This window comes from Ctenopharyngodon idella, chromosome 19 (assembly GCF_019924925.1).
Source record: "Ctenopharyngodon idella isolate HZGC_01 chromosome 19, HZGC01, whole genome shotgun sequence".
In the NCBI taxonomy this organism is placed as follows: Eukaryota; Metazoa; Chordata; class Actinopteri; order Cypriniformes; family Xenocyprididae; genus Ctenopharyngodon; species Ctenopharyngodon idella.
The window spans coordinates 28,871,131-28,895,879 of record NC_067238.1 but is presented as its reverse complement, the minus strand read 5'-3'; the positions used below and the strand labels follow the sequence as shown (position 1 = coordinate 28,895,879).

At 36.7% G+C, this 24,749-nt stretch overlaps 1 protein-coding gene across 5 annotated transcripts in view; it reads right to left on the bottom strand.

Moving 5' to 3' along the window:
- The window catches only part of LOC127501261 (cytoplasmic dynein 1 intermediate chain 1), an 83,472-nt gene extending 60,733 nt beyond the window's left edge, over positions 1–22,739 (bottom strand). For 3 of the 5 annotated variants that reach the window (XM_051873185.1, XM_051873189.1, XM_051873186.1), the window contains exons 1-6: positions 22,465–22,739; positions 21,365–21,478; positions 21,163–21,277; positions 20,416–20,503; positions 13,922–13,981; positions 12,028–12,143 (exon numbers count right to left, since the gene is read on the bottom strand). In XM_051873185.1, the coding sequence (XP_051729145.1) occupies positions 12,028–12,143; positions 13,922–13,981; positions 20,416–20,503; positions 21,163–21,277; positions 21,365–21,472 (487 nt within the window). In that variant the 5' untranslated portion in view covers positions 21,473–21,478; positions 22,465–22,739. The remainder of the gene's footprint in view (positions 1–12,027; positions 12,144–13,921; positions 13,982–20,415; positions 20,504–21,162; positions 21,278–21,364; positions 21,479–22,464) is intronic. The other 2 variants (XM_051873187.1, XM_051873188.1) reach the window with 1 other exon arrangement.
- Between the last annotated feature and the right edge of the window lie 2,010 nt (positions 22,740–24,749).

Genomic DNA, 24,749 nt, shown 5'->3' with positions numbered 1-24,749 from the left:
TGATGAGCAGAAAAGACTTCTTTTAAAAACATATATATATATAATTTTTTTTTTTTTTTCATGCAGAACTGAAATGCTTGTATAATAGAAACCCTCTGGAGCAGCAATCCCAGGACCACCCAGACCTGCACACCACCTCACCTGACTTCACAATGATCTTAGAAGTTCCTGGGGAATATGGGACTTTCAAATTTTGTGTGCTACATGGAAAAACTTTAACCATTCAGAGGAATGAAACAGTATCCCATCTGATGTTCAACACATCAGACGGCAAATATTATTATAGTTGCTCCATGGACACAGGCCGATTTTTTGGCTGAGGTGGTTTCATGTATCTTATTATGTGGCGGTAAGAGAGGAAAATTGTAATCATCTGGGTCCAGATTGGCATGGTCCACCTACTGTGAAAGACACTGTATTGTCTGATATCAGTTTTTTTTTGACTGGCATCCCGCCTCGATCCAAACCATTTGGGATTCAGGCCTTTTTGGGCTTGAAACCAGAGTCAGATGATGGCAATGAATTCAAAGTCTAAGCATTTCAGCACAGAGCAAAGGGAGAAAAGACAGACATCCCCTCTAATGCCACCAATTAATTTTGACATCGCAGATCAAAAGAGAGTAAATGTAACAGTATCTAAATGCGACATGACGCTCCCTGGGACGGAGATGGAGGGGAAATAGCAACCACTGTTGTATGAAAGTGAATTTTTGGCTAACCTTTAGTTTTGTGAACACTGACACCCTCAGCTTTTCTCTTGTATAAAAGAGCTAAAACAACACGCAGGCATGAAGCGCTTCCATATGTGACCCATTCGCCCGGCTCAACCCAGACGTCAGCGATTGAGGGCGAGCTGGTGCCGAATGGCAAGGCTATGGGCAAAAGCCTTGACTACAATTATCACAAAATCTGCCATACGTAAGACGCCAAATGCAACACACTCTCTACAAGGCAAAACTGTTTGTCAAGGTGATATTAAATACATGTGCCAGAACACAAAATATTTGTAAGTGGTTAAATTAGGCCCCCTTTCAAGCATCATTCATGGCTGCTCTTGAGAATGACCTGAAAAAAATCATTATAATCTCAATTAGCCTGAATGTTAATAAAGTTTGCTCTGCCATCAAACACTATGATTATTTCAACTCTTGAGATATTCAGTGGTCAAACACTGACCCGATAACTCAATTAATTAATTGAGTCAATATGCTCGGCTGGGATCAATTGGCATTCGCTCTGTTGTTTTCAACAGCTTGGTTACGGTGGTCTCTGCAAAGTCTCTGTAATGTCTTTCAGATTAGCAGTTAGTTAGAACTCAGTTTGCCTGCAATTAGGAACCATTACAGGACCACCACAAGTTTACCAAAAAAGTGACTGTAAAAAAGTGAATCACCACTTCCCACTGGAGACCCCCAGTGCTAATGGCCCTGAAAAATTCCAGCAAAAGAAGCCTAATACACACTCACTCACACACACACAAATGTATGTGCACGCGTTAAATAGAGAAAGAGAGAGATTGTGAGAAACAAAGAACCACATCATTTCCATGACCTTCTGAACTGTTCAACTTCCTTGAGATGGTTTCCAGGACAGGGGTGACCGAGTGCAGTAAAGAAATTACAAAATTCGGTATCGTAACGGTTGCAACAAAGTTCTATGGTTTTGAATCAACCTTAGGCCTCGCTATTTGGCAAGAAGACCTTTGCACAGCTGAAATACTATTTTTAACAGTAACAGTTCTTATCGGTTGATGGTAATTAGCGGTAGAGCCTGCAAAGCCAGTTCAAGTCTTGTAGCTTTCTTGTAGATCTGAGCTCTGCTGATTTGGACCTCATTTCATTGATAGGACCAAGTGTGCCGCACAAGCCAAAGCGTCTTGATCGCCCCCAGGAGGTTGGTCCCAGTATAGGTCATAAACCCTGCCCTCTCCATGTAATTTAATGAGATGTGATTGACAGCTTCGTTGAGCGAAGTAGTCACTGAGGCACCAACAGACTTTTTTTGGGATTTTCAGGAGGAGATTGGAGCTTTAACTTTAATATATAACATTTCCATAACTGTTTATTTCACACCGACATGAATTGTTCTGCAGTAAACCGTACTAACTGATTCTGCGGGAGTGTGGGTGGGGCCTTGATAGTGCGTGGCTCCACTTCATGCTCACTACTGCGCAGTCCCGAATCAGTACAAGATGTCAGTGCCATTTTGGGACATTGGCGGTGTCGTGACAAATCAAGTCCCCCCCAGGAATCGGGTCTCTTTTAGGACCCCAAGTGATCCCATTGGTTAAACAGACTTTTAATGGGTAGTATTTTTAGCGCCTGATTATAATTCCTGCAAAATCATGTTATGATTTATATCGCTTAAAATGCGCTATAATGTCTTTAAAATTACATGGTTCATTTCAAAATACTTCAGTGTTTTGTATTTTTGTAGTTTTTAAATATACTGTAAAATACTTTGTAAGAAGTCTACATGATGACATGCGGCCTCTGATTGGTGCCTACTCAATAGTTAAGTTTTGGTGTTCGTTTTAATAGCCTAGATTAAATAGTTTACCAATTTGCAAAATGTTCTTGAAAACTATTATATCGAGCAGCAGCCCCCTATATTTATGATTAACAATCAAATGATTAATTAGTGCTATGAATACAGGTGCCATCAGTTGTCTTCTTATGAATGACTTGTTTGTCATTGAGTCAGTGTTGCTGATGCAAAGTAGGCCCTTCGTTACCAAACACCAAATAACTAAATTAGGATACAATTATGAGTCATTTGCAAACTGTTAAACATTAAACTGTGGGTTACTTTAAAACTAACCTTCATCTGGGAGATCACAGGGATATGTGAATATTTGATCTGTTAAAGCCACAATATGTAAATTTTCGCCACTAGAGGTCACTTATCCTTGTTTTTGTGGAATCATGGGATGTGTTGTCTTCACGTCTACAGCCAGCGGAAAAGAATCGGGACGGGACTCAGTCAGAAATCATGTTTATGATTGAGAGTATTAACATTATTGTAGTACGAAGCAGAGCAGGGCCGAGTGATGTTGGAGCTGAACGAGACCGCTGGAGTGATTGCTAATGAGAGACGAACGCGACACATGTCTCGAGAGCAGTGGAACTTTTATTATGCCACAGTCGCCGGTTTAGTGTATGTGGGGTAACGCAGCGCTGTTTATCATATTAGATACATTTGTGTTGAAAGTTGTTATAATGCTAATCTGCGTTCGCTCGGCGGCTGCTATGAGACACTTGTGGCACACTGCAGTAAGCTAGATCGATATTAGTCATGGTAAAACATGGTACTCGCGGTAAATCAAGAAAACGAGATTTAAACAAGAAGCTATATAACATGATTAGTTTTCTTTGGTGTTTCCATGGTTTTTACAAAATAAAACCAGAAATCGAAGGTAACGCTGGTATGATGTCATTGATAGGCGACGCACGGACACAGCCCGTGTCCTGGTTAAAACTGCTTATTTCTCTGGATTGAAACATTCTTGGAAACATTTGGGATAATGTAATATAATATATTTTAATCCAAAAATCCTACTGTACATACTGTGCCTTTAACTGGTTGCATATGTCAGATTTATTGCATGACTCAGGCAAAGAAAAGCTATCAAACATTGTTTACTTTATCAACTGAGTCATGTGTAATGGTGAAGGGATAGATCAAACAGGCTAAATGATGGAAGGTTTGCAATGAAATTTCATGCTCCCTTGTAAAAGTATTTTTTAGTATTTTTAAAATACAAAAATACAGTAGTTTATTTTGATACATGATGTGGCAGCTGTATTTTGTAGTTTATTTTAATACACTTAAAATGAAGGTATTTGGTATTTAATTTTAAAATACATTTTGATGTCTTTTTGCCTAACCCTGATTGCGAGAATTTACTATTTTGCTTTATTTTTGTTGTTTATTGCGTGGCAGACTGGTGTCCTGAGAAAGACTTGAAATGACACGAGAATAAGTGAATAATGACATTTTCATTGTTAGGTGAACTATCCCTTTGGATGAAAAACTGTTTCCTCTCAGAACAGATTGACTCAAAAGATCTAATGCGTTCATTTATAAACTGTTTTTACAGATTAACATTTAATCACTACCTTTGCTCCACTCAACGATGCCAAATTTTCAGGGGTCATTTTCTCCAAATATGCAGTGTTAAACGTTACACCAACAATGACAAAGAACCAGAGGAAAGTATATATAACTGGATAGCCAACTTTCCCAGAACCCACTTACGCACTGTCTAGTGGATGAGCCATGCCTTTGCAATGCTAACCACTCCCATTACCCTTTATGAATTACAAGCCTGTCCTTTAATACAAATTATGTCGCCGAGAGCCCACTGGAGCCTTGAATATGGCGTTCAGTGATTGGCAAGTAATTCGATTGAGTGAAGAACAATGTACACTTAGCAGAGACAGATCTCCGACCAACCAATAGACAAGAACCTAGACACATATCACACTAGTCATATTCATTACAGCAAAGCTGAGACGGAAGCAAACAGTTCATTAAATTACATTTCCCTAAACAGAGTCACACACATTTAGACCAATGTGAGACAAACTACAGCTTGAGAGAGTAGGCTTCTCAGAGGGGTCAAAAGTTCAGATGGGTCACAACCCCTGAGTGACCAGTCCTGCTGAGCCATGACTACATCCTACACACATCCAGTGCTGTTGTTTCACAATCGTGTCATTTTAAGGTCTTTTGCCTCTGATGGTGAAATCTGGAAGGCTTTTAAACCACAAATGAACCACTGGCTAACAGGTTTGGCATTCATTTCCGCTAGGTTTTCCCTGACCACCAGCAAAAATCTTTATGAAACTGTGTCTATCAAGGGATCAGATACTGCTGGAAACACATAGGTTGAACCTGCACGTGACTAAACCTGCATCGCGGGCTAAATTGGGGTCAACAAAACATCACAAGCAGCTGATGAACACAAACGCACGCCAAGCACTTTTTGGATCCATCAAGGAACTTTTAGACTGAGTGTGTTGAGCCAAAAACTTTAGAGAAAGCACGACCTTCTGACCTTTTGTACAAAAGAGTTTGCATGATTAGTGTCTCAAATTTGACTGATTAGTGACCTAGACATAATATAGAATCCTAAATATTTCTCATTAATTTTACATTTCTTGTTTTTGATGTTCTAAAAATCCTGAAACTTGCTGTTTATTTCTGTTATTGCATCAGAACTTAAAGGGGACCTAGTTCACTTTTGCATGGTGTTTGGACATAAATGTGTGTTGGCAGTGTGTGTACACAACCACCCTATAATGATAAAAATCCAACCACTCCTTTTTTTTAATCCCCATAAATCATAAGCAGTGTCTCAGAACAAGCCGTTTGCAGGTTCCTGTCAATGTGATGTCACATTAGCCACAGGCCCCGCCCACGGATGTTGACAGACACTGCCGTTTTAACATAGAACCGCCCTGAGCGAGTTCTATTAAGGGAGTTTATTAAGCACCACCCGAAAAGGCATAAGGTCTTTATATATTTGTTTACTTTTAGTTGTAACGAGTGTTTCTGTGTAATTCGCTATGTATGTTGATGATAATGCAAGGAAGAGAGTGTGAGTTTATGGATAATATTTTAATGCACACTTGCACTGTGTTTTATTAAGCTCTTACAGTGATTTTCTAGAGTGAAAACATTTTGTGTGACGTACAATAAACGTTATATCGGTAAACAGGCTTGTTCTAATATAGTGGATAAAAACAAGAAGACAATATAAGTTATAACTGTAATTGAACTAAACTATACCTGTTCCATCTCCATGCAGCATATATTCGCAATTTCGCATTATAGTGCGTCCTGACACTGGAGAATTAGCTCCTGAAGCTCCGCCCCCTCTTAGGCCGAGCGCAGCAGCTCATTTGCATTTAAAGGGCACACACTGAAAGGCGCGTTTTTGCTCACCCCCAAAAAGTGGCAATTTTAACATGCTATAAAAAATAATCTGTGGGGTATTTTGAGCTAAAACTTCACATACACACTCTAGGGACATCAGAGACTTATTTTACATCTTGTAAAAGGGGGCATAATAGGTTCCCTTTAAGAAACAAATGACTCGCTGGTTTGAATAAAAAGATGATGGCTAAATTTTTAAAGGATCATGTTTTTGTCCATACAATCAAAGTGAATGGTGATCAAAACATTGAAAGAACATATTGTTCAAAATTTGGGGTCAGTTTTATTTTTGAAAGAAATTAATACTTTTATTCAGCAAGGATACATTAAATTTATCAAAGACATTTATAATGTTAAATAAGAATATTTTAAAGGTGCACCATGTAACTTTTTTCAATGGGTTGAAGGTCCAAATTGCAGTTTCAGTGTAGATTCAAAGGGCTCTACACGATCCCAGACGAGGAATAAGGGTCTTATCTAGCGAAACGAAGTCATTTTTTAAAAAAAATTAAAAATTATATACATTTTAACCACAGATGCTCATCTTGCTCTGCTCTGCAATGCGCCACGCATTACGTAATCACGTTGGAAAGGTCACGCGTGACATAGGTGGAAGTACCGAGCAAGTGTTTACAAAGCGACTGTGCAAAGACTAAGTCAAACGGCCTTTACAAAAAAAAAAAAAAAAAAAAAAAGTAAAACGACGATGTCGGACGATTTTGAAGTTGGAGGAGAAAATAAGATTTATTATTTTATTTATTATTTATGAGTTTTTCGCCCTACCGCGGTACTTCCACCTACGTCACGCATGACCTTTCCAATGTAACTACGTAATGTGTGGCGCATCACAGAGCAGTGTAAGACGAGCATTTGTGGTTAAAAAGTATATAGTTTTAATTTTTTTTTTTAGAAAAATAAAAAAAAAATCCTTTAAACTACATGCTGGCTGCTGCTGGTACAAGGGTCTCTGCAGGCACTGCTGGCCTTCATGACAGTGTTATAGTGCAGTCTCGGGGATGGGGGTGGGGGGTTAACACCTGGGCGGTTCTTGGATCCCCCCAACTAAAAGAAAGAAAAGGAAAAAAGGCATCTGTTTAGTTTCACCAATCAATGGACGAAATCTCTGCACCGGCCTGAACAAACACAGAATGCAAGCTGTAGCAGGTGGTGGAAAGACCTATTAAAACTTCCTCTCTCTTTCCCATGTGAGAGGTCTCACAGGGGCAGGGTCTCCCCTGCACAGACAACCTGTACCTACAGACAGCTGTGAGGCCGGCCTGCATCTGTAGGCCGAGAGGAAAAAACAAATAAACTGTACAGAGTGCGAGCGCTAAGGGCAACGGCCAATCAAAGGCTTGTCAGCGGTTGCACTTGCTGAATAAATGACCTGCCTTGACAGGAAATTCCACTAGCAATTTTAATTCTGATCAGGCTTCAAGGAAGTGGAAAGAATAAAAACACATCAGTTATAATGACAGGAAGTCTCCAATCACATGGCAAGCAGCTGTTGCCAACGTAGGGATCAAGGAGCCGTGAGAGGATGGAGTGATTCTGGTGCGAAATGCAGATGGAAAAAAAGAAGATGAGATCGAGGGGAATGAGAGAAGCGAGGTAAAGCCTGTGTGTCGTTTTTTGTGCACCGCTTGCAAATAAGAGGAAACCAAATAGCAAAAGATGTGCTTCACATCACGACTACCAGCCATGTTATGCAAATACACCAAAAGCCGCTTGTTAGGGGGTCCCGTCCATATGGAGATGTTTAGGGTGCTTTTCAAACCATCTGCATTTTATACCAGGCCTGGCTCCCGAGTCTGGGGGATGCAATCAAATTAGCCGAGCTCTATGTGAGCTTCATTTTAACAAGGCTATAAATTTAAAAATGTAATTGAAATATGACGCTTTAAATATGATTGGCTTCAGATATATGATTGAAGCCAATGGAGTACATTAGAGTGCACTTGTGGAAGAGAGCGACTCGGTGCTGACTGCTGTGTCGAGTTAACGACTGTAGAAGCCAAGAAGTCTTTGTGGTAGGAACCACACTTAAACTAATAAGGAGAAATATCCTGACATTATTCTTTTACAAACAAGCAAAAGTGGCTTTGATTAAGCACTTTCACATTTCATAAATCAATCAACTCGAGGAGTTTTATTAATATGGTCTCGTGCTACATGAGGTACGGGTTTACTATTTAACCATTTAAAGGAATTCTACTTATTCAGGATTCAACAAAAAGAATGGCCGATGTTGCTATGTCACTATATCTTTTTGTTTTTGTGCCATGCAAGCTTAATTTTTGAATATTGCTGTTCTAAATAATATGACCATGGTTCTAAATAACATATTTAAGCTGTATAATTTCAAGTTACTGCTGCAAATGAAAAATCTAATAAATTATTTGTTGTAAATATTCTTTTCTGCTAATTAAAATTAAACAAGTTAAACAAAAATAAAATTATATATATATATATATATATATATAAAAAATAAAGTTATATATATATATATATATATATATATTTAACTTTATTTTATATATATATATATATATATATATATATGTATGAGGTATTGGAATATTTTTCTAAAAATATGCAAAAAAATGCATTTCAATAATTTCAAGTTAAGGCTGCAAATGAAAAAACTAAAATAATATTTGTTGTAAATTTTCTTTTTTGCTGAAAAAAAACTTAAAATCACACAAATATATATATATATATATAAATAAATATAAACAAATTATTATATATATATCTATATATATATATCGCACGGCTACCAGTGTGATATTGCTCATATAATATTATTATTTTATATATTATTATATAATATTATAATAAACAATATATATATATATATATATATATATATAAAAATTATATATTTGTTTCTAAAAATATGCAAAAAGCAGCATTATTTATGTTGTCAAAATGTTGACAAGGCAAGGAAAAAATCTGAACTACTGTCCTGCCCAGGCCAGCAAAAAAAAAAATATAATAATAATAATAATAATAATAGAAAAAATTATATATATATATATATATATATATATATATATATATTAAAAATTATTATTAGGTCCTGACTTTAAAGGAATAGTTCACTCAAAAATGAAAATTCTGTCAAAAGAGAATATTTTGAAAAATGTCTCAGTGTTTCCTCTCTCTCTTTTTGTTTTTTGTCCATACAAATGGAAGTCAGTGGTCACCAAAACTGTTTGGTTTTCTACATTCTTCAAAATATCTTATTTATGTTGTAAACAAGACATACAATTATACATGTTATAACAAACACAAGGGTGAATAATGATAGAATTTTCATTTTTTGGTGTACTGTGCCTTTAAGGAGGTATATTACTATTTAAATGTAGATGGATTCTACAAAGGATTCATCTATAACATCCAATCTTTTGAAATGTCATGCACATGAACTGATAGCGGACCCAACAATCTCAACAGAAAGCTGAAAGTAAACTGGTAGCCCTCAGCAGAGACGCAGGCACAACTCCAAGTGATGTTCTGATGATAGAAGCCATCTTGAATTACCCGTCTGCATCCACTTAAAGCCTGACTCAATGCCATTACTGTTCTGCCGTTTCAAGCAGAGCCACTGATGGGCAGGCATCTCTTTTCAAAAAAGCCGTCCCCCTAGCTCCCCTCTCAGGAAATGGAGGCCGCGGCTGGTCAAATGAATCTTAATCTACGCAGGTTTGGAGCTCTTCAACGGATCCAGACGGTCAGGATGACAGCCCACCTGACAGCGATGAAAATCAAAGCTCTTCACTGAGCAGCCCGTTTCAATTTCCGAGCTTGTCCTAAGCTGTTTTACCATGAAATCCCAAATTGCCTATTTTGATTGAATACAGATAAACCTACATAAATAAGTTATTGTAGATCTTAACAGTGACTGACAAGGCGAGTACATGTACATTTGTAATTAATTGTCTGAATTTGCGCTACATAAATACCACTTCACACAACAGGCAATTATAGTTCTAGCTGTAAAATGGTGCTTATAAAACAACTGAAAAAAAATATTTTAATTACATTAATTTTTAATTGAATTAAGCATAGGTTATGACCTCACACTGTAATTGGCCGGAAAACTTAAATTGATTAATAGCATTATTTTTTTCTCCCACAGTTCATGTGGTTAGAGCTAAGAGTTGGGGAATAACTAACTAAAAGCAATGCTATTACTAACTACATTTTTCAACAGTGTGACAATAGCTCAGCTCTTTTCAAAATGTAGCTTTTAAATGAGTAGCGATGTAGTGTGATAAAGTGGTTAAAATAAGTACGTATATAGCACCTTTTAAAACATAAAATACTAGAAAATAAATAAATTAAAAGATAATAAAATACAACAATAAAATGAATCAAGGAAGGCCCTAGTGAACAAATGTGTTTTGAGATACCTTTTAAAAGTGCACAGTGAGTCGATTGCTCGTAGGTTGTCAGCTAGAGAATGTCATGTACTTTATACATGTTTCTGAGGTGATAATATGCTGTTTTAGTAAAAATGCTAACATGTTTTTTTTTAAAACTGAGGTCACTGTCAAACACGATTCCTAAGTTCTTGGCCCGATTACTGGCTTTTATTGATAGAGAGTCAAGATGCTCTCAGCAAATCATTACCGATTACAAGTACCTCTGTCTTATCTTTGTTTAGCTGTAGAAAGTTCTGGGACATCCACAATTTTATGCTCTTTATGCAGTCCAAGTAGCGTGGAAATTGAATTGTGGAAGATAGAGTTGCGTGTCACCAGCTAAAGGAAGCATGTATAGGTTAAATAATAGAGGACCCAAAATTGAGCCTTGAGGAACACCACAAGAAATGACGTAACGCCTGGAGGTGTAGGTACCCAGTGTAACGTAGTATTCCCTGTTGCTTAAGTAGGATCTGAACCAGTCTAAGACAGGACCTGATACAAGTATGTCACATTATATTATACACACATCTTCACAGCTGAACGAACTTGAATCACATGGGCACTAAAAAGATTCATTTCAGTGAATCAGTTCATCGGAATGTTCATGTAAATGAACTTATTCAAAAATGATTCACATATTCATTTGAATTAATGCACAGAACAGCATTTTATATATTTTTATAGTAAAATCTTCAGTTAAATGCTGCTAAATGTTCATCATTATGCGTTCGACTCTGTCATACTAATCACTTTAAAATTACTGTAAATTATTGAACAAAAATGAATGTTTTTAGCTGAAGTTATCAAAAGATTTGTGTTACTGGAATTAATCAACTCTTCCACTACAAGTAGTGAGCAAAAGTGATATCTGGTCTAGGAAAATTGCTATCTTCACCCTTTAATTTAAATCTTATTAAAAATGTGATAAAGTTGAGCTTGCGTAGTTGAGTTTGGAGTCAATTGTTTTAACTGTGATAACGCAATGAAACATCCCAAATTGTGCAACATCATTTTTGGCCAGGCTGTCATACAAAGAAATTATGCAAAAACAAGAGTGAACCAATGAAATATTAATATTTATGTTGTAGTCAATGTATGCTTTTTTCCTGGGAGCTTTATGTTTTTCTATGCACTGTTTATTGCATAATAAAAAAACAAAATCTGTAGCTGTAGTTTGCCTTTTTTGCCAAATAATCTTGTCAGATAAATACCTTAACCAAGTTTAGTATTTTGTTCTTCCCTCATATTTAAAATATTTAAAAAAAAAAAAAAAAAAAAATACAATATTTTCCTCATATTTTAATGGTTTAATCAAACTTGTAGTGTCATTAAAAACAAATATACTCTCTGGACATCACTTTTGGCCACTACTGTATGTTCAAGTTGTCAATGCTGTCACTCTAAATGAGACCCTCATTATATCATCTTATATTACCTCAAATCCATATTTTAAGAGACCGTGCCATCTTAAATAGTTTCAATGTAATTAGCGATTTTTGTTGGTAGTTTCCAGTGTATCTAAGTACTTCACTTGAATGTATTTTAACCATTTTAAATTATGACCAGCAGCTTCACAAACACCAGTAGAGTTTCAAGGTAGCATCCTCAACACTGCAGAGTGCAGAACGTATAGAATATTACTGTAACTCTCTACCTTCAGACTGATGAGCTGCTAGCGGTGTCTGAGTCTCTTTACAGTAGGACACCAACTCTCTGGGCAGGAAATCCACCTGAGTTATCTTAGAAGGTCCCAATCTGTGCGTTCGGCGTCTGGGGAGAGAGAAATCAGCCTATGAATGTCTTGCAACCTGACGCATGTGCGCACACACTTGCATGCACATTAAAATACATACAGTGCATCACAAAGATAAAATCCAATGTTACATCTAATATGCTGTAGGGCTCATTATTCAGGTCCATGAACATATTGTAAGTTTGGATGACCCTCGGTTGACTGCTAGAAGTAATGTTTAAAGCATTCTCAGTACATGGCATGGGGCATCAATCACTGTCACATACAGCCCTGGGCACACAGCTGGAGAGTGACCAGCTGAAAACACTTGAACCTGACAAACTTAAAAGGAAAGCGGAATGAGATAGAGGGAGCAAGCCAGAAGGAGAAATAAAGAGAAAGACGGAGAACAAGAGGAACAAAGAAAAAGTTGCATACACAACGGTACACTACAGTACAGCAGTGAAATACCACACGCACACACACACACAGATGTGTAAATGTAGATTATCAATGTACAAATCAGTAAATTAGAAGGGTACTTACTTAGAACACAATCAAAAACAAGGCAAACTCCGCAATTTTATAATATTAATCCATATATTATTAATCTACATGCGGTTCTTTTCCATTTTCTTGCTTTTTAACCGGTTTCTTCTGAGCCTTTAGCCATGTATCAAACGTTTAATGCTCACAATAAACAATATAAAAATGTTTTACTTTAGTCTATAGCTATAATAAGATGACGCCTATAAGCTTTTCTAACATTTATTGACTTGCAAAAGACTTAGTTATTAAACAAGAATATTTTTCCTATACTCAATGCCATTGATTGACCAATCAGAATCAAATATTCTATAGAGCTGACACACTGATTGTCTTATGACTTACAAAACTTAATTTACTGAATATGTTAAAATATACACGCTACTGTTCAAAGGTTTGGGGTCAATACAACTTTTTTGTAAAAAAAAAAATTATGCTTTTGTTTAGCAAGGATGCATTAAATTGACAGTAAAGACATTTCTAATGTTACAAAAGATTAATATTTCAAAATAAATGCTGTTCTTTTGAACTTTTTATTCTTTTTAAATTGTAATAATATTTAATATTGTAATAATATTTCACAATATTAATGTTTTTATGGTAAACATTTTAATAATATTTCACAATATTGGTGTTTTGCTCTATTTTTTATCAAGAAAATGCAGTCTTGGTGAGCATAATGCAGCCTATATATATAATATTGTAATAATATTTCACAATTTTAGTGTTTCTATCTATCTATCTATCTATCTATCTATCTATCTATCAAGACTTTGTCAAGCCAACCTTATCTTGACAACTTTTTCAATTAATTTTTATTCCACTCAATGGTGGAAATGGCCAAGATTCACTGGGGGGACCCTAGTTGGGGACATATTTTAAAAAGAACAAAATCCCAATATATTTATTAATTAAATTTGCATAGCTTTTGGAGGCAATTACGTGGATAAAAGATGAAAAGCCAGTACATTTTGAACTGGAGGTCTGGAACCCCCTTTACACCCTGGACCCGCATTTCCAGCCCTGATTCCACCTCCTTTTTCAAACTAATTGCAGTTTTGCATTCTGTTTGCTCAATCAATTCAAATTCAAGAATTAATTTACATACCCCTGCACAAAAAGCCAATAGGTGTCCAAAGAAATGCATGTACACATCTGTATGTTGAAAAATGTTTGTACATGCACATGTAAATGCGTATGTGTATGCATATCAAAGTTCAGCAGATTTGAGTAAAAAGAGAGAAAGAAAGAGACAGAGAGGAGGAGATACCCGAGCTCAGAGTCAGCCTGCAGTTGAAGAACAGAGGGGTCAGTGTCCCACTGCAAGGTCCTGGAGGGGGCGGCAGGGGGTGTCACGCAGGGGACAGGAGGGAGAAAACATGCAAGATTAACCTCAGCAGAAACAACACCATCATACACACACAAACATAAATATCATAGCACACACGCCATCAAACAACACGCCACATGCAAGCCAGGAGAACAGTGAGAAAGGACTAATCAAATCAGCACACATAGGGATGCAGTTCAAAGCAATGCTGAGGAGGTTTATGTGTCATGTACATATAAAATACTCATGTTTATGCACTTTCCAAAGAATGGATGGTAGAACTGGGATGTATAACACTGAAGATGATGTATTATTTTAAAATGATGTTAAAATATCATGGGGCATATGATAACAGTCACCAAGTCTTCCTTAGGTTATAATCTTAAATGGTGGGATGGACATATGAGATGTGCTTACTATGGAAGCTTGTTTCCGCCATGAAATAAAAAAATAAAAAAGGTAATTGTGACTTTTTATCTCACAATTTTGACTTTTTTCTCGCAATTGCGAGTTATAAAGTCATAATTGTGTGATCTAAAGTCATAATTGCGAGTTATAAAGTCATAATTGCGTGATATAAAGTCATAATTGCAAGTTATAAAGTCAGAATTGCAAGTTATAAAGTCAGAATTGCAAGTTATAAAGTCAAAATTGTGAGATATAAACTCGCAATTCTTTATATCTCACAATTCTGACTTTATAACTTACAATTCTGAAAAAAAAGTCAAAATTGCGAGATGTAAAGTCAGAATTGCGTGATAAAAACTCACAATTGCGAGAAAAAAGTCAGAATTGTGAGATAAAAAGTCGCAATTTCCTTTTGTATTTTTTTTTTATTTAGTGGTGGAAACAAGCTTCCATTAGTTTACAGCTTAAGTGAACAAAAAACAATAAAATGTAAAATAAATACCCTTACAAAAAGTTCAATAGTAGTCCCATGGATTTTTTTTTTTTTTTTTTTTTGGACATGGTACTGTACATTTCTAAACCCTAGGTTAACATTCCTATTTGCATATTTGCAACATTAGTATAATTGACAACTCGCGATAACCTGTTTAATGGCTTGTCCCACTCTTACACATAATTTTATCCTCGATAAACTTTTCAGTCCATAGAATACAAGTGTCTCTTCTTCACTCAAATGAATTAAAAATGAACACGTTTTCCTTCACTGTTTGACTTTTGTATTCAAAAATCGCATATGTCTGCATAGGGCCCTGTCCTAAATGGCACACTTCATTTGCACTTACGGTCTTGTGGACTTACTGTACAATAGCCGATGTGCGTGTGATCGTGAGATCACGAGACCGTAGGGTGTCCTAATTGTCATTTTAGGTTTCAGAAGAGTGAATGCGAGCGACCCCTTTGCGGTCGATACGCACCCATCAATGCACACTTTTCCTGAGCCCGCACTGCACCAGACTTCTACCCATCAATCAAAGCAGCATTACGTCACGAAAGTGCGAACTCATAGGAAGGACGCAAGTGTTTAGGTGAATCCCATTTGGGACAGGGCCCAGGTACTACATTTGGTTAAGAACTTATTTTGAGAAAGTATGTTCTATATAGTATGAATGTGTGTAGTAAGAATGAAATTCGGATGTACTAGATTCACCACGTTTAATTTATCACATGACCTATGGCGTCAGCAGCACCCACAAAACCTGTAGGCAAAGCGTGAATATTTTATCATATATGGGAACAAGTAATAAAGGGGTGTTGACCTTGTAAACTTTTTTCTTCAACCTTCAGTACAAGTCACAAACATGCCTATTAATTTTTTTCACTAAACTTACACAGTCAGAGAGGTAGCGTGTCAAACTGACACTCTGTTTTACCAGTGATGACATTTAAAAACCATATTGTCATTCACGTCGTTGCAAATGGCTCCAATTTAACCATGCAAGAGGAATTGTTGAAGTCAAGGCTCAAGGTAACAGCAGGCATCAGGCAGTCACACCGGGGGGAATGATCTAAACTGCTCTGCTTTTTTCAGCTGCCAATAAAATACAGTGTGCCTTGACTTTAATAGCAGAGCGAATACACAACCCCTTCAAAGGGGTTCATGAGATTCTGTGTTATGGTTTTGTTTGGATGCATACCTTTCATTGTGTGTGTCTGTTGTGTTCTTACTAATCCCACTGACCCCTGACCTGGTAGAGGATAAGAGTTGTAGATAGAGACGCTTAAGGCCCGTTCACACCAAGGACATTAACTATAACGATAAAGTTTAAAAATCGTTCTAAATGTAAAAGAATAAATCGGTTTGAATGAATGAGTCAATGACTCACTCATAAAGACTTCACTTCTTTCATTACTGGATGAATTTGGCTGTGTGAAATAGCACTAATTGAGGGAACAGCCATTTGTAGTGGAGTCCAAGTGCACTCATTCAATCCCATTATGCACCGCAATAACGAGTGTACAAATGATGTACACTCAACAGCTAGAGAATACCCTTAATGCACTGAGAGTCGCGGCGAATGAATTCCCATGTCTCGCCAGAAGATGGCGCCCGCAGCTGAATCATCCATCCGCTTTCCAAACCGCTGGTCCAATGTGGGTACAGCGTAATAGGGCTGGGTATTGACACAATTTTCACGATTCGATTCGATTACTATTCACATGCTTTCGATTTGATTCGATTCGATTACGATTATTTTGGATGTAGTATTTCAGTTACAGTAGGCCTACATGGAAAATTTTCTAGAGGAAAAAAAATCTCTCAACTAATGCTGTAAACTACACATGTAAGTCAGTTGGAACTACTATAATAATATTGAAGGTTAAATTAACTTATTTATACAAACACTTAAATTACACTCAATGATGTTTTTATTATAAAGTTTAGAATTACATATAAACATTTAAATCGCGGCTGTCATAACTGATTTACAAACATGCATTAAATATTGAAGAACATTAAAAATTATAATGAATATGTAATGGTGCATAGCAATAGCCTATTTATAAGAATGCTGCTTTCTAGAGTACACGTTTCTAGCTAACTAATGAGTTTATGGTCACTATATTTTTCTGGGGTAAACGTGACATTACGTGACATTGTTTACAAGCTGTTTTATTGACGTCTTTCCGAGGTTAAAACACTGATTGAGCTATTACACGAGACGGATTTCGGTAAGTTGTAATGTATATTTTAACATACCTTCAGATGTTTAGTCGTGTTTATTTCGCGCTGTAACTGGTATTAAAGCGGAGGAGAGGATGTTCACATGCGCTCCGTGCTGCAGCTGAGGCGCTAAAGCGATCTGTCGCGTCACAATAAACAGCGCCAAAACGGTACTTATTTTTTGAATCTCATAATAAGGTGGACGTCATTTAAAATCTGAGACCTTGCTTCATATCAAAAGTAACAAAGCACAAAGATTATTGCGATTTATTGGATGGGAGGCGCGCTACATATTCTGCTCATTCATCAACTGAAAACAGACTAGACTAATCGATTCTTGGGATTTAAGAATCGATATCGGTTCGTAAAAATGAGAATCGATTAAAATCGAGAAATCGATATTTTTTACCCAGCCTTACAGCGTAATATCATACAGGTATAAATTCCTTTTTAACTGATTATTAAATTGTTTAATTAAGGTTTATACATAGTTTCCATGACAGATTTCAAGATAAATCTTTTCATTAACTACTAGAGCTGCCATTTTGCAAGTTTCAAATGATTATTAAACAGCAAGCACAAACTACGCAAATGCGGCAGCCCTTCCGACGCACTCAGTGTCTGAATTCACTCACTCGTTTTCATTCAATCCTTCAAGTGGACTATATTAGTGGACCAATACAGGGAATAGTGAATGAGGGTATAGGGGGCGATTTGGAACACAGCCTCAGGGTACGTTTACACAACAACGATGTACCAAAAATGAAAAAGTTTTTCCTTCGCATTTTTCGTATACAGACGACACCATTGTCAAAATGATCCCTGTTCACATGGATCAGCGAAAACAACTAAAAACGCTGTATTATGCTGCCAGGCCAGTAGTTGGCGATGTCACTTTGTAAAGAACTACATGCTTATACACTGAAAGTGTAATACGCATGCGCATGACGTCGCCGTTTTCACAAATTCGCGTTTTTGTGGTTTACATGGAGACAATAACTGTATCGTTTTCAAAAACATGCACTTTGAAACCCATTTTCAAAAGTTTGTGTTTTCAGGCCCCCAAAATGCCATTGTCATGTAAATGAACAGCCAAAACACATAAAAAGTTTTTAGTTGAAAATGGTGTTGTGTAAACGGCCCCTCAGTGTTTTTGAACGAATCTCTTGAATGAACGATTTAAAGACTATACAAGTCACTTGTCGCCGCCTACTGGTGTATCGATGTAATTGACACAATCTTTATTTGAAGCATCAAGTTACTTTCAAAATGTGATTTACTCTATTTTGATTGCTACCGTAAACATCAGTGTTTATATCCGAACTATAAACGTTTATCCCAGTACTTCTGTGATACTGATAGTGTGTTGTTGAACAGACTGTTTGTGAAGCTGTTTCATACCTTTACATGACAACTGCTCTCTCTGGCTCAGCGCCAACGCAGATTTGAATGTTCCCTGTGATTGTACATGTCAAAGGTTATTACTAGACAGACGAATCGCTGTCATTTAGGAATAAGATCGCGTGGGTGGGTGTTTGAATGAGATCGTGGTCTTTTAATGATTAATCGTGCAGCTCAAACGGACAGACAATCATAATCTATTCTGCTTTAAAAGCTCAAGCATTTAAAGCGGCGGACGAATAAACAGCGCATGCTTAGAATAAACAGAACGATATCGTCTGCTGATGTGGACGCTAATACTTTTCCCTATAGTAATCGTTCTTGGTTTGAACGGACCTAGAGCGGGACACCATTACAACACACAGTCCTGACGTCGGAGCAAAAACAACTCACAAAAACCTATGTGACTATCATGCTATCATGAGGCAACGGTCCTGTATAGCTGAAGATGAAGTCTTGGAAATATCACTTCAGTCCAGTGACTGTTAGCCGAGTCGAGCCCCCTGCAGGGAGCGATGACAGGGACAAACGCACACATCATGTGTCAAACGTGCTGCACGTCTGCATTACGCAGGCTTAATTACAGGCCAGAGCAGCAGTCGCATCAGCCTTCCCCTTTCCACATGACTGCAGCTATCTGTCTATATTTCAGAGAAAGAAAAATGAGCCTGTTAACAACCCTCACTGCTACCGTCACTGATACACTCTTGGTTGTTATTTTTGGTGCTTATGGTAAAATCGATCATCTTATATCTTTCAAATATTTCCCACACAGGAAGTTCTCTGGTTGATGATCAATTTCTAGATGCCCATTAAATTGATCAGGCATTCTCATAAACTCTTGATTTCAGTACCGGTGGAATTAGGTTTTATACCTTGAGACAAACTGACAGGTGAAGTGGAAAATCAGAAATGAGCACTAAATGAAACACACAACAGGAACCTCAGACATTGATTCTTACCTATATCTGTTGATCCCATATAAAAAGACAGAGAAACATGACACACTTGTGTTACATAAATGCGTAAACACAAGCTATTAACATCAAAACACTTCTAGTCTTTGTAAAACAAAGAGCAGAACATTTGATTTCTAAAATGGCAATTAAAATTTTATTTAATGTCCCTGGATGTTCCACATTATACAATTAATACAATTATTCTAATATATATATATATATATATATATACACACACACTTTTTCTTATTTACATTATCATTCAAAAATTTAGGATCAGTAAGTTGTTGTTGTTGTTTTTTTTACTTTTATTCAGCAAGTACACATGAAATATATCAAAAAATGACAGTAAAGACTTTTATATTGTTACAAAAATTTACAATTTCTAATAAAAGCTGTTTTTTTTTTTTTTTTTACTTTAAATCCATAATATATCCTGAAAAAATCATATCAAGGTTTCCACAAAAATACTAAGCAAATTTGATAATAATTAGGAATGTTTCTTGAGCAGCAAATCAGCATATCAGGATGATTTGTGAAGGATCATGTGACACTGAAGACTGGAGTAATGATGCTGAATATTTGCATCACAAGCATAAATTACATTTAAAAACATATTTAAAAATATATATTAAAACAGTTATTTTAAATTGTAATAATATTTCAAAATATTACTGGTTTTACTGTATTTTTATTAAATAAAAGCAGTGTGCATTTGGTCACTTGGTAACTTCTTTCAAAAACAATAAAATAAATTTTACCAAATCCAAACCTTTGAACAATAGTCTATATAAATACTTAAAAATAATAATAATATAAATTTTGTTTGTTTCTCAAATACCGTAAAAACAAATGATTTATGTCTCTCTCTCTCTCTCTCTCTATATATATATATATATATATATATATATATATTTATTTATTTATTTAGGTTGCTTAAATACCTGCCAGCTGCTGCTCCATCCACAGAGTCCTGGCTGCCCGTCTCGCTGGGGGTGCTCATAGACTTTGATGGGGACATTGGTGTCGGCACTATTTAGAGACAAAAAGATCATTAAATATTCATTTACAAAAATTAACCAGCTACTTTTTAAACAATGTAAAGTCTATACACAATTAGATTTCATTAAAAAGGTAATGTTGTGAGTATGGAGCCCATGTTTGTAATGTACAAGGCCCTGCACTAGATGGCGATAGTAGCAGAGAAAGGGATTACAATGACTCACAAAATCAATACAGGGGTGAGATCATTCATATAGACCAATAACAAATTAAATTTCTTAGTTTCTTCCTCGTGTTTGCATTAGGTAGTGTCTTTGATAAAGCCCCAAAGATCTTTGTGACTTGATGAGCGGATGAAAAGATCTAGTCTGTTGGTTAAACCTTAGAAATTACATTACCCATTACAAAACCATTTTGACAGTTTTAGTAATACATTGTGGTAAAAAAGGCTAAAATGCAAAATCCAAGAAGCAAAAAAAAAAAAAAAAACTGGGAAAAGCCTACAGAATAAGGGGTTTGGATGAAGTCCCATTCAAAGCCATGAAGAAACCCAGAATACAACACAGCCTGATCTTGGCAAGGGTAAAAAGGCAACTTTCTGATGTGTTTTTGGAGGCAGGCATTGTTGAGTGAGATGGTTGCGGTGCAGATGGATATTTCAGTGCGGTCCAGTGGTCTGTGTACTGTACCTAATGGAGGTTCGGGTGAGATTCCAATGCTTTGGAGGAGGGCCTCCGTCTCCCTGCGCTTGCGGTCCAAATCCGAGTCCTCAGGAGCAGCTTCCGCTTTCTGTTGTGTCTCTGACTGTCCACGTTTGCAAACACACACATACAGTATGTTATGTTATATTCTTTCTACATTCTGAATGAGTCTCATTAAATGTCATCTTACCTCTTTCTTCTTTTTTTCTTCCTCCTTTCTCTTTTTTTCCTCTCTGATTTGAGCAAGGCGCTGTTTCTTGCGCTCAAGTTCAGCTTTTAGGTCACTCTTATCAGCCATTTTGTCCTGCGACACAATAATTACACCACAAACCGACAGTTTTGCACATCTGTCCCGGTGTAAGCAGGGCCGTATGGAGACTACAGTAGCTAGAACTATTTTTAGACTCTTTGTTCAGTAAAGGCAATTGTTAAACATTCACTGCTGCAGTGAAAATCACAATTACAATTTTAAGGCCCATCTGTGTTTTATCCTTGCAGTATAATAAATTCATGATGAAAAATGTATTATAAATATTTATGAGGCATTTGAAACCTAGTTTGATCCTCTAATACAGCAAAAATACTGTTGTGTATAGGGTGTGGCAGATGACCGTATCTATAGGATCTATTAATAATATTTCTTAATATAATTTTTGATTAAATCAAAAATTAAGCTTTTTAACTAAAAGGTAACAAGCTTAACTAATGATAAATGCATACATGTGATGAAATGGAGTGGTAATAAAAACAAAACAATATCAAAATGAGGGGGGAATTTTTTTTATTAAAGCATAAATAAAACTCCATAAATGGCATAATGAATTAGGGGGACATAAAATAATTTTTAAAAATAAAAAAATAAATAAAAACATACATTTCGAATGCAAATTTTCATGCAAACGTCACATTTATGATGTGGACAAGTGGTATACATAAGGTTGGTATACATAATGCTACATTAGGTTGAATATCATGTATTATAATGCTAATTTTGCTGTCATAACAGAAGCAGATTCGATTACTGAGACTTACAGAATAAACAATTATTGAAAATCCAGTTATGCTTCACAGATGTCACAATGATACATTTGAAGATACAAATGATGTCAGCGTGGCTATTGCTAACAGTGGGTACCACGAGAAGCACAATGACGTCATAATCCATATGCTATTATGAAGTCATCAAGCATAAAGCATGAAACACAGCGCGCCATTACAACAAAATGCACGTATGAAACCTCACAGATGGAGCATGAGAAACATGCACCCGGTGTGTGTGACACTTCCTACCTGCTCCCAGTGTGGATGCTGCTGTCCACTGTAAATATGCTGTATCACTGCTGATGTACACAATCTGCCACCCGCTTTAATACGGCCCTTGATTTAAAACATGTCTGAGATTATACGATGCGACCATTTAGAAATGCAGCGAAGCTGTTGGCAAAATTTAAGGCTAACGGCCTACATTTTTCAGAGGAGGCAGATGCTCAAACACCGCCTTGCAACCTCGAGATAACTAAAAGATCCCACCTCGCTCTCCCCTTCCAAACCCTGTTAATATAGAAATAAATTAATACACGACAACAGTGCCACCTAGCGGATATTATATTGCATTGACGACGTACAAATGTAAACATTGGGTTCTTGAACCACGTTAACCAAGAACCAGTAAGCACAATTTAACCTTGCTGAGAATAAATCCCCAGCTTGAACCAGCCTAATATGAGTTACTGGTCTTTTATTGTGTTAGTAGCATATGGTTTAGTCACCATGGCTCTCAGCTAGTTTAAAAAGTGCCCCAAACCCCTTTAAAGGTAGGGTAGGCAATTTGTTTTAAACACTTTTTGTTATACTGGTTGAAACGCTCTTCACATCCTGAGAGCAATCAATAATAGAAGTGGTCTAAATATTATAACATGTTCATATCTTATGTGGAAGTCTCTGGACCAAAAAAATGTTCATCCAATCACTGCATTCGGTCCCAATGCACTGATGCGATGTCCTACCTGCCTGTCAACAAATGTATTTCCATACCTCCACGCACCCTGCTGCTAGACACAGTCACTGGGCGCCATAAACAAACAGCAGACACCTTTTACAGTTCCTCCTGAACCAAAACAACAAGCTTGTGCTGCGTTCACGCCGTTTCATTACGAGATGGTAACCCGTGACATTCTACCCGGAGCAGTTCACGTCCTCAGACACGGATTTATGCGTTTCTATGTCAACAGTATCAACTTCAGCCGACGGTGCAGAACACACTGAGAAAACATAGTCAGCCGACGAACAAAAACTGCCCGACGGCCGACTGTCGGCTTGGTGTGTTCCGGGCTTAAAAGTTCTGTAAGTTGTTTACATTCATTATTATTGTATGTCATTATCATTATATTATTGTATATTATTATTGTTACGTTCATATTAATGTTATGTGCTTTGAGACATGAGGTAATTTAACGCCGTCTCTCGTGACACTTTGCAGACTCTGCTGTGCGTGTTCATGTGTTTTGAAGAAGGCGTGGCTTTGGAGAGCCCTCTGAAGTGATGGTGGGATCTCATGCTTTCAAAGCTAACTTGCTATTGCTAGCAGCTCTGAAATTGCCTACCCTACCTTAAAATCCAGAATGAGAGAACATCTAACAAGCATGTGTAACAGACATAGGCTAGTAAGAGCTGTGCGTGTAAATCTCACTCCCCTGATCTCAAGGGGAGCCTCCTTGTTAGAGTGCCTGCCTCCCATGTGGCGGACCTGGGTTCGAGTCCAGCTTAGAGCGGGCAGTTCAAATATGAGGGGTTACACATGGATGGTTTAGAGTGTATTTTAAGCAGAAAAGGAATTCAAACCTTTATTTAAAAAAAACAACAACATAATACATATGCAAGCAACAAATAAACATTGCAGTAATGGTTAACTTTATTTAACAAAGTGGTGTTTTTGGACAATTTACTGTAGATCGGTTTAGCTAAATCACATCCTACAACCATATGAAATCTGAACACGAAAACACAGTGTTCGTTTCAATCGTTATACACCACTAGATGGAGCCATAGTCCAAATGAGCAAGGCAGTTCATCCTTTTTGTCATTCAGCGCCCTGCTAAAAATGTTTTAAACCAGCCTAAAGATGGTTTGCTGGTTTAGGCTGAGCTTCAAGATGGTCTGACAAGCATAACGTGTCTAAAATGAAAATGGTCATGGTTCACACATTTCAAAATAGAAATTGGTCAAAAGTAGTATGATTTTTGTAAAGTCTCTCTTTTTGGTTATTTGTAGGCTACTTTAAATTATTGTATATCCTATGCACATGAAATATACCCCGTTTTTTTTTTTTTTTTTTTTTTTCCCTTAATATTTTTTTCGCTTTAGTAGTCTACTGAATACCAATTAAATTGTGTAATTAAAGGTTATAGTAAGTGATTTGTCCTCTCAGTCATTTAGAGGATGCGGAACACACTGTACAATACAGCACTAAAGATGACTTAAAAAACTGCCTCAAACCCACTCCCAAAGACCTTTGCTCTACATTAGCTGTGCGCATGCGTCAACAAGCAGGGCGATATAGATGTGCATCTTGTAGA